Source organism: Colobus angolensis, unplaced genomic scaffold, assembly GCF_000951035.1.
Source record: "Colobus angolensis palliatus isolate OR3802 unplaced genomic scaffold, Cang.pa_1.0 Scaffold253, whole genome shotgun sequence".
Lineage (NCBI taxonomy): Eukaryota > Metazoa > Chordata > Mammalia > Primates > Cercopithecidae > Colobus > Colobus angolensis.
The window spans coordinates 1,909,457-1,921,108 of NW_012115744.1; the positions used below are offsets into that span (position 1 = coordinate 1,909,457).

At 39.3% G+C, this 11,652-nt stretch overlaps 1 protein-coding gene across 1 annotated transcript in view; it reads right to left on the reverse strand.

Annotated features, from left to right (window-relative positions):
• Window positions 1-146, reverse strand: part of IGFBP3 (insulin-like growth factor binding protein 3) — a 9,166-nt gene extending 9,020 nt beyond the window's left edge. Inside the window, exon 1 of the mRNA XM_011946806.1 lies at window positions 50-146. Coding sequence (XP_011802196.1) covers window positions 50-146 — 97 coding nt within the window. The remainder of the gene's footprint in view (window positions 1-49) is intronic.
• Window positions 147-11,652: the final 11,506 nt, after the last annotated feature.

An 11,652-nucleotide genomic window follows, 5' to 3' on the forward strand; every position in this document is an offset into this window, starting at 1 on the left:
GCCCTGAGCAGCCGGGGCCGAGCTCGGGGGCGTGCAGCTCGCGACTCACCCGGGCACCTGCTCCTCTTGTGCACGCCCGGAGCCCGGGTCACCTTGTCGTCTACAGGAACCAAGATGTGCCCGGTCACCTCGGCACTCCAGGCCATCTCAGTGCCCCCGGTCACCCCAGTCACTCCTGGCTAACTCAGCACCACCGATCTCCTTGACCCCGCCGCCTTTCCCCCTTCCGTTCTCAGGGTGAGGTCGCCCTGCGGCGAGCCGGTGTCGGGGAAACTTTCATGCATCGCTCCGCATTCGTGTGTACCTTGTGGAGTTTTCTAAAATTTAATTCCGCTGGCAGGGGAAGTCTTGGGACATTTCTGATTTGCATTTGGGTCTCAGGGAGCCAAGGCACTGCGGTATTTAATTTACACCCGCTGGGCTGTTTACGTCGCCGGGGCCCACAAATACGCATCTGAAGATGTCCCCGGGGCCCACAAATACGCATCTGAAGATGCGCCCCGGGCCTTCGCCCCATTCCAGGTTTGCTTCTCAACACAAGAAAACTCACACGTGTTGCTACACCGCAAGTCCCCAGTTAAGAGTGGACAGGCAAGGTAATGCGTCCTTAAGGCAGGGCTTTTCACTTATTTTAAATGACAACTATTCTTCCTGTTTGGGATATTCTCCCTGATTACGTTTTCAAATAGAGTTTACACCCACGACAAAAGAATAATAAAGACAATAAAGTGGGCACTGCTGAAGCGTAATTAACCAAATAGTCCTTAAAATAGGCAATTTTCATTGTCATTTTTTGAAGGCGACTTCGTAATACTGTTTGATGCGTTGGGATTCTCGTTTATCTCTGCAATCTAAGCATTTTTCAGTAAAGTTCGGGGGCGCAAATGCGCGCTGAGGTCGTTGTAACTGCTGTCGGCCTTCCCTGGCACTCGAGCGTCTTCAATTTTGTCTGCACACCCCCTCCCTTCGGTGACCAACAGAGGACGCTGGTGGTCCAGGGTTGGATTGAGGATTAAATTTTTCAAGGCGCTTTTCCAAAGAGTTTGTGGGGGTGGAGTGGGAAGCTGTGAGACCTCCGCGGGAGGAGACTTTCCTGAACGTTATTGAAATTGGACGCTTGCCTTAGGAGGTGGGAAGGTGACTTGAAGGAGTCCTTTGCAGTTTGGGGTAGCAGCAACAAATCAGGAGCTCCTCCATTCCCCTCCAGCATGAAGCCTTGGGTGAAGTTAATCTTCATTCATCATTTTTGTCTCTCCTAATCATCTCTCGCCCAGTGTCTCTCCTTGTTCCTCTCCCTCCCTTTCTCTCTCTGGTCCTCTCGCATTTTTCCCCTGTCCACCTCTTCCCCCATATCTGTACATCTTCCTTTTATACATATATATTTCTCCTTTTAGAATGGAAAGACCAATTTTGTTCCCTCTTGTACTAAAGAAATAAATAATTGGACCTCTACAAAGAAAAAGAGACCAAAGACAAGAACAGTGGAGGGTCCCAGGGTGACAAAGGCCCAGCCCTGTCATTTTCTTATGAGCTCTTCGCCTACAGTGCTCAGGCTGTGGCTACACTCAACCTTGTTTACAGGAAACCGTGCCATAATCGTCACTTGCTGTTTCCTTTCTCCTGTATCACCTCCTTCTAGTATCTGCGTTGACACTCACGAACAGGATCTCTGATTTCGTTGAAAATTTGAAGGAAACAAAACGAATCCCGCAGGTTTACATCCGTTCCTTAAATACTTGCAGAGACCTTGACTCTGAAATTAGAGCTGGGTTCGGCATCAAATGCAATTCTCGGGGTCCCAGGTCTGCAGTTCTGGTTAGTGCAATGTTACAGCGGAGCCTGGACTGACTGGTTAGTGTAGCACTTTTTACTCAGCTTTATCATCTGGAGAGTGGAGAGGGGAAGATAAGAAAGAATGTCTTTTTGGAAAGGATTTAAAAAATATGTTTTATTCTTGGTTCTCTTCTTTTTTCCCTCACATTACAGTTGGAGAAACTTGTTCAGTGCCGAATGGCTAGGGGGCGCCAAAGCGCCAGACGTCCAACCCGGCCTCAGGGACCACCGGACAAATGCAAAGACTAAGTCACACTGCAACTTTCAAAGACTATTCCAATAACAATGTTTTATATAGATTGCCATCACCTTTATCATGACATCTTGCAACAGCAGAGTAAATTTGAGGCAGTGACACGGGGAGAATTGTGTTTTGTTATTTAGCCCGTTTTATTTGATAACTGCAAGCTCTCTGCCCCTTCCGGAACATAATTGTTGCAGGAAAGATTTGGACTGGATAAAACTTAATTTTGTGATATGCTCGTTAATTCTGTTAAACTTCCAATTCATCTGGTGTTTGCAGTTTTTAATATAAACTAGTGTTTAGTGAGAAAGATGTTTTACCCCCTGTGAAGGTGCTTGGCATACAATTGCTAATCATTGCAAAAGTAGCAAATAACCATCCAAATAGAGGTCAGGAGGCTGCATAGATCTCTTTTCACAGAGTCCTGCTGGCCTAATTATAATTAGTGTTTCCTGGGGTCAGCCTCGTTATTTTCACCAGGTGACCTAAACCACTCATTTCTTTTAGCCCACTCCTGATGCTAAAGGGCACCTTGTCACTGCGTGATACTGGCTCCCTTGCTTTTCTGCTGCTCAGGCCCTGGCTGGACAAGGCACCCGAGGGTCTCTCTCTTTCTGACAGCAGTACTGTTTCTCAGTGCCCTCTGGGGTGTGGCTGTCAGGCTTACTGACCACCAATAGTCTTAGAACAGAAAGAGCCAAACTTCTAAAGGCAAGCAATGTTGGGGACCCAGTTGCTAGGAGTCAGTGGCTCTCGGCCTATAAGCTTCAGTTTTTGTTCCCCTTAGGGGAAGTATTGGTGGGGACAGGAAACCTAATTTTCTCTCCATCAGATCACCTGCTGGGTGAGCCTCCTGGAATTACATATACTAGGCTTGGGGATGCAATGGGAACCATCAACTGCTAACATCACGGTGGCTAGCAACACTGCACATGACTTTTACTCACAAATAACATCATTAAGAGTTCATCTGTCCACTTAGTCCATAAATGATTACTAAGCACCTCCATGTGCCAGCTGCAGGGTTTCACAGACTGGCTGGAGTGACTCAGCAGAGACCAGACAGTGGTAGGCAGTGTAACAGCGGAGAAAACAGAGGGGTTCACCGGGTGCATTTATAACCCTGCTGGAGGGATGGCAAACCTGTCCATGTGGTCAGAAAAACTTCTGAGAGGTGGTGGCATTTGAATTGAGTCTTAAACAATGTGGGAGAGTCCAGCTGAGAGATGCAGGCAAAAAGAAAGTGTGGGCATTCACGGAGAGTTTTTCTGTGTGCCTGCAGGGGTGAGGGGGAGGGCTCAGAGGGATGGTGTTGGCATTGTGCATGTGACCTGTGGAAGGCATAATTCTGAGATTTGGAAGAGAAGGTAACTGGATATACTGGATTGGGACAGTGGTACCTGTGGCATAGGAAATCCATGGTCCAGAGACAGGGACTCCTCAGAGTTAGTGCTGTCCTGTGTTGTCAGACAATCTGGAGATAGATGACAGGCCTCTTGAGAAGGGGCCTGGACATGTTCTGAACAGAAGACCAGCTCTCCTGGGACCCCACCTCATGGAAGGGAGGTTTCTGCTCAGGACAATGATACTCCTGTCATGGCTTTCTCTCTCACGATAGTGCTACCTTCTACATGTGGGCACCAACACCCTTGCCTACACAGTCAGTCATTTACATGACATGAGCTACCTCTCTGTCTCCTGGCCATTCAAACAGAGGCAGTTCCTGACTCTGTCTAACATCCAACTTTTCTTCAAGGTCGAAACTTCAGAACAGTGAGAGAGACTGGGGACCTCAATCACAGTAGACTAGAGTTTATTCTAGCAGTTCTCCTCTCAGTAGCTTTCTGACATTGGGCAAGTTCTGCAACTCAATTCTAGGACCAGGTAAGGGCACTAGTACCTATCTTACAGCACTGATGGAAGGCTGAATGAACTCTTAGATACAGTGTTGCCTGGTGTATGGGAAATAAAAGTTCATCCTTGTGTTCACATAGCCTCCTGAACAATCTTAAATTAGAGGTTTTATTCTCAAATGGGCCCTAGTGCACAGCCCACATACCTTGTCTCCTTAGTTCAAATGTCAACATGCTGACAATTGAGTCTACCTGTGGGACTGACATACAGTCTTCAAACTGGCCAGGTGTCTAATATGGTCTTTCCCTGCCCAGTGAGGTCTTAAAAGGGGCAGGAAAGATTTTAGGAGCACTTTTCATTCAGTTGGTTTATCCCTGGCACCAGTGTCAATCCTGTGTCTTTACCCAAGGGCATCTTTGGTGCCACTTCAAGCTCCTTTTCCAGCTTCGCAAGTCCAGGTGGAAAGGAGAAGATTCCCAGTAGCTCTCCCATCATAGCTAGAAGAGTCCTGAGAGTCCTGTTATCTATCCCTTTCACTGGAGATGGAGAGACAGAGGCAGACCCTATTTGCTGGATTTCCTAGATCATAATCCACAGATTATTCCATGGTGCCTTTCCAATTTGATAGACAGAGATAGATTTTTCTTTTTCATTGATGTATAATTAACACACAATACACAGATTGGAAGTGTATGATTTCATAGGTTTTGACATATGTATACACTTAGTAAATCGCTAACATACAGATGAACCTTTCCATCATCCTCAAAAACTTCTTGATCTTTTGTAATCTTGAGCCCTCCTTTTCTCCATTCTTATCTCCTGGAGGCTGTTGATCTCCTCTCTGTCACTCTAGATTAGTTTGTATTTTCCAGAATTTTATACAAGTGAGATAATATGGCATCTACTTGTTTTCTCCTGGTTTCTTTTACTCAGCATAGTTATTTTGAGGTTCATCCCTGTTGGGGCATGTGTAAATAGGCCACTCCTTTTTGCTGAGTTGAATTCTGTTGGATGGATATATCACGGTGTGTTTATCCATTCATCTGTTAATGGACATTTGAGTTGTTTTCTTTTTTTTTTTTTTGGCTATTAAACAGAAATAAGCTGCTGTGAATATTTGGGTAGAAATCTCTTGAATATTTTTTGTAGAAATCTCTGCATGGGTGTATGCTGGTGGAATGTCTGGATTTTTTAAATATATAAAATATAAAGCAATATATATGCTTTATTTGAAATATGTGTTATGTATTATATATGTGTGTATATGTGTGTGTGTGTGTGTTTGGTGTTTTCAAAAACGTCCAGTGTATTGTACCATTTTACATCCTCATCAGCAGTATATCAGAGTTCCAGTTCTCTCACATTTGTGGCAATACTTGATATGGACAGTGTTATTAATTTTATCCATTCTATTAGATGGGTAGTGGCATTTCATCTTGGTTTTAATTTGTTATTGGCCTCATGACAAAGCATGTTGAGCAGCTGTCATGTACTCATTTTTTTTTACCTGTATATTTTCTTTGGTGAAGTGTCTGTTAAGATTTTTGCCCACTTAAAAAATTAAGACATCTGTTTTCTTATATAATTTTGAGAATGCTTTGCACATTTTGGATATAAGTCCTTCTTTACGAGAGACGTAAATTGCAAATATTTTCTCCCACTCTGTGGCTGGTCATTTCAGTTTTTAGTGAGGCCTTTGAAAAGTGAAGACTTTAATGTTGATATGGTACAATTTGTCATTTTTTTCTTTTATGAATCATGCTTTTGGTATTCTGTTCTATTCCATTCCATTCCATTCCATTCCACCCTATTCTGATCTATTTATTATGTCATCTGCCTGTTTTTATGCCACTGTTATAGTTTTCATTATGATAGCTCTATTATAAATCTTAAAATCAGGTGGTGCTACTCTTGCAAATTTGTTCTTTTTCAAAGTTGTCTTGGCTCTTTTAAGTCTTTTAATTTCCGTATGGGTTTTAGAATCACTTTTTAAATTTGTACAGAGAAGGCTACTGAAATTTTGACTGGGATCGTATTGATTCTAAAAATGAATTTAGAGGCCGGGCGCGGTGGCTCAAGCCTGTAATCCCAGCACTTTGGGAGGCCGAGACGGGTGGATCACCAGGTCAGGAGATCGAGACCATCCTGGCCTACACGGTGAAACCCCGTCTCTACTAAAAAATACAAAAAACTAGCCGGGCGAGATGGCGGGCGCCTGTAGTCCCAGCTACTCGGGAGGCTGAGGCAGGAGAATGGCGTAAACCCGGGAGGCAGAGCTTGCAGAGAGCCGAGATTGCGCCACTGCACTCCAGCCTGGGCGACAGAGCGAGACTCCGTCTCAAAAAAAAAAAAAGAATTTAGAGAGAATTGACCACTTAACTACACTGAGTCTTCCTACCCATGAACATGACATGTGTATTCATTTGTTTAGGGCATCTTTCATTTCTCTCAACAATGTTTTGTAGTTTTCAGTGTATAAGTCTTATACTTATTTTGTCAGACGTATTCTTAAGTATTTCATATTTTTGGTGCTGTTGTAAATACTATTTCTTAAAGATTTAAACTTCTAAGTTTGCATTGCTAGTATATAAGAACACAGTTGATTATGGGATACTGATCTTGTAGCCTGAAAAATGCAAAACTCACTCATTCGTTTTTGTAGTTTTATTGTGGATTTTGTCATCTCTGAATGAAAACAGCTTTACTTCTTTCTTTCTAATCTGGATGCCTTTATTTCATTTTCTTACCTTATCACACTGATTAGGACTTCCAGTATAATGCTTCAGAGGAACAGTGAAGACATCCTTGTCTTGTTTCTGACCTTAGGGGGAATGCATTTGGTATTTTACTGTCAAGCATGATGTTAGCCGTAGGTTTGTCGTAGATGACATTTAGCAGGACAAGAAAGTTACTTTCTCTTTCTATTTTGCAGATAGAGCTGTTGATCAGGAATGGATGTTGATCTATGTCAAATACTTTTACTGAATGGATAAAATGGTCATATAGTTTTGCTTTTAAGGTTATTACTTTGGTGAATTACACAGATTAATATTTTGAATATTAAACCTTCCTATATTCCTGAGATAGAGTGACTACACACACCTGGATCAGGTTGTATCATTCTATTCTTTGAAAAAATGTATTGCTGAACTTAGTTTTTTAGACTTAAAAAAAATTCTAAAAAAAAATTTCCATCGGTGTTCATGAATGACATTGATCTGTAATTTTCTTCTAATGTCTTTTTCTTGAAGAGATATGCAGAATTCTTATTTTTTTCCTTTACATGGTTGGCAGAATTCACCAGTGAAGCCATTTTGGACTGAAGTTTTCTTTATAGGAAATTTTGATTTTTGTGCTTGCTTTTGTTTTATTTTGATTTTGTCTCTGCAGATCCAGAGGGTGGAGCATTAAGCAACAGAGGAGTGTCACTATGTCTCGAAACCTAATGTAATCTTTCCTGCTAGGTTCTGAATTTTCTTGGAACACATAAATCTTTTATTCCTTCCAATTTCTCCCTTTTGGAATGGGACTCCCTCTGCTATGCCTGTCCCACTATTGTATTTTGGAAGCAGATAACATGTTTTCTAGTTTAGAAAGTCCACAGATGGAGAGGAGTTTTGCCCCAGGTTGGATCATACCCAGAATATCACCCATCTGGGCTACTTAGACAATTAGATGATGAGATTTGGGAATTTTACTTAAATGAGACTCTAAGAGTTGATGTCACAGTAGGTTCAAGGGTTGTTAGGCTGGGGTGAATATATTGCCCAATGTAAGACACATGTCAATTTTTGGGGACTTCTAAGGGTAGACCATAGTGGATGGAATGGTACCCAAAAAGGTAAGTTGAATGTGACCTTATTTGGACTAGGATCTTTGCAGATGTAATTTAGTTAAGATGAAGTGATATGAGATTATAGGAGGTCTTAAATTCAATGACTAGTCTCCTTACAGGGAAAGAAGAGTTTGGAGACACACAGACACACAGAAGGAAGAAGGCCATGTGAAGATGGAGGCAGAAGTTGGGATGTTGCAGCTACAAGCCAAGGCATGCCAAGGACTTCCAACAATCACCCAAAGCCAGGAAGAGTCGAGGATGGATTCTTCCCTAGAACCTTCAAAAGAAGCACAGTCCTGCCAACACCTGCATTTCAGACCTATACCCTCCAGAACTGTGAGAGAGTAAATTTCTGTTCTTTTAAGTCACCCAGTTTGGGGTAATTTGTTATGATAGCCCTAAGAAATTAGTGCATGTAGTAATTATCACCACAATCAAGATACAAAATAGTTCCGTCACCCCCAAAACCTCTCTTATGCTGACCCATTTCAATCACATCCTACCTCTCCCCTAAGTCTCATTAACGAGTCATCTGTTCTGTCTCACCATAGTTTCATGACGGTCTTAAAACGTCATGAAAATGGAATCATACCATCATGAAAATAGAATCATACAGTACCTTCGAGACTGCCTTTTATTTTGATTCAGCATAATGCCTTTGAGATTCATCACATTGACACATATATCAGTAATTAATTCCTTTTTATGGCTGACTAGTGTTCTGTTTTATAAAAATACCATAGTTTGTTTATCCATTCACCTACTGAAGAACATTTGGGTTATTTTCAGTGTTCAGTAATTATGGAAAAGCTACTATAAACATCTGTGTACAGGTTTTTTTGTGTGTGCAAACATAAGGTTCCACTTTCCAAGGTAAATATCTAGGAATGCAATTGCTGGGTTGTATGGTAGGTGTATGTTTAGCTTTATAAGAAACCACCAAATCATGTCTCAGAATATGTACCATTTGCATCCACAGGAATATATGGGAGTTTTAGTTGCTCTGTATTTTCCTCAGCACTTAGTATTGTCAAATTTTTTGTTTGTTTTTTAGCCATTCTGATAAGTATGTAGTGGCATCTCACTGCAGTTTCAGTTTTCATTACTGTAATGGTAATGAATTTTAACAACTTTTCATGTGCTTATTTGCCATTTGTATACTCTCTTTGGTGAAGTGTCTGTTCATATCTTTTACCTGATTTTAATTGAACATTTTCCCCTTTACTCTTTTGAGTGTTAGTTATATATTCTGCATACAAATGCTTTGTCACATATGTGATTTGCAAATACTTTCAGTCTGTAGCTTGTGTTTTCAGACTCTTAAGAGTGTCTTTTAAGAAGTAAAACTTTTGAATTTGATTTAACATTATTTTCTTTTATGGATCATGCTTTTGGTGTTATCTCTAAGTTCAGATCATAGAATTTGCCTCCTATATTTTCTTCTAACAGGTTCATAATTTTATATTTTATGTTTAGACCTAGGATTCTTTTGAGTTAACTTTATAAGGTATAAAGTTTTTGTCAGGGTTGTTTTTTGCGTATAGATGTCTATTTGTTCCAACATAATTTATTGAAAGACTATCATTCCCCATTCAATTTCTTTTGAGCCTTTCATCAATAATAAAATTGTCATATTTGTGTGAGTTTATTTCTGGACTCTATTCTGTTCCATTGATTTATTTATCTGTCCTTTTATCAATATCTCACTGTCTCAATTACTACAGTAATCAAGATTACTATATTGTAAGTTTTAAAATTGAATAGTGTGATTCCTCTAAGTTTATTCTTCCTTTTAAAAATTATTTTAGTTGTTTTAAGCCTTTTTATATAAATTTTAAGCTGCAAGTTTTCTGCTGAGATTTTAATTGGAATTGGGTAAAGTCTTTATATAGATTTGGAGAGAATTAACATCTTTATCAGTCTTCCAATCCATGAACATCATGTGTATCTTTATATATTTAGATATTTTAAAGTTTATTTCATTAAAGTTTATAGTTTTTAGTATAAAAAGTTTGTATGTATTTCACTACATTCATACCTAAATATTTTATGTTTTGGAGCTATTTGGAATGATTTATTTAGTTAAAAATTCAATTGCTCATTCTGGTATATGGAAATATGATGGAGTTTTCTTTGTGTTGACATTGTATCCTATGCCCTTGCTACACTTATCTATTTATTCTATGTTTTTTTGTAGCTTCTTTGAGATACTCTACATGGAAAGTCATACCATCTGCAAATATAAACACTTTCATTTATTCCTTTCTAATCATTCTGACTCATTTATTTTCCTTGCTTTATTGCAGTGGCTAGAACTTCTAATACAATGTTTAATAGAAGCTGTGAGAAAGGACAACCTTGCCTTGTTCCTGATCTTAGTGATAAAGCATTCATTCTTACACTATTAAGTATGATGCTAGCTATAGAATTTTTATTGATGCTTTTATTAAATTGAGGATGTTCCCTACTGTTTCCAATTTGATGAGAAGTTTTTATCATGTTTGGATATTGAATTTTGTCAATTTTTTTGTATCAATATTATCATATATTTTATTTCAAGTCTTAATATAATACATGACATTAATTTATTTTAGAATATTGAATCAGCTTTACTTTCCTAGGATTAAGCCCCTTGGTCATGGTGGAATTTAAATAACACATATTGCTATTTTTGATTCGCTAAGAATTTGTTTAGGATTTTTGGTGGTATACTAATGAGGGATATTGGTCTATATTTTCCTTTTTTGGTTTTATTTTGTTTGTAATTGAAATAAAACAATTACATATTTATGGGGCACAGTGTAATGTTTTACTACATACATAAATTGTATAATTTTTTATTTTGTTTTAAAGACTATCTTGGCCTCATAGAATAAAATGGGATGTATTCCTTTATTTTCTAGAAGACAATATGTATAATTTGTGTAATTGTCTTTTCTTTAGAATTCACTTGTGAAACTTGGAGATTTCTTTTTTTGAAAGGTTTTAAACTATTAATTCCATGTATAAATAATGAAAGTTAATATGGGTTTTCTATTCAATGTTGGGTGAATTTTAGTATTTTGTAGTTTCAAGGTACTGATACATTTTTTTAAGTTGTTGAATATATGCGCATAGAGTTGTTGTAGTATTCACTTATTATTCTTTTACTATCTGCAGGATCTATGGTGATATCTCCTATTCTATTTTTGTCATTGGCAATATATTCTCTCTTTTTTTGTCAGTCTTGCTAGAGGCTTTTTAGATTTTAAAAAAATCTTAATGCTATTTTCATTGCATGTTTGGATCAGTCTTTCTGTCTTGTCCTCTGTGTGTGTGTGTGTGTGTGTGTGTGTGTGTGTGTATGTCTGCTTTCTTTCTTCAACCTTCTGCAGGGTTATTTGAGCCTTTTGTTTAAACATAACATTTTAATTTTCTGATTTATTTTTGACTCTATCTTTTTGCATAATTTTTTTCAGTTGTTTTTTAAAAATTGCAAAAGATGTACTTAACCTTTGGTAGTTTAGTTAGAATCAATATTTTACCACTTAAAGAGGAATTTACAATATTTTCATCATATAGGTCCCTTTGTCCTCCCTTTTTTTTTTCCTTTTTTTATTTTTTTGAGATGGAGTCTCGCTCTGTCGCCCAGGCTGGGGTGCAGTGGCACAATATCGGCTCACTGCAAGCTCCGCCCCCCAGGTTCACACCGTTCTCCTGCCTCAGCCTCCCGAGTAGCTGAGACTACAGGCGCCCGCTACAATGCCCATCTAATTTTTAAAAATATTTTTAGTAGAGACGGGGTTTTACCTTGTTAGCCAGGATGGTCTCGATCTCCTGACCTCGTGATCCGCCCGCCTCGGCCTCCCAAAGTGCTGGGATTACAGGCGTGAGCCACCGC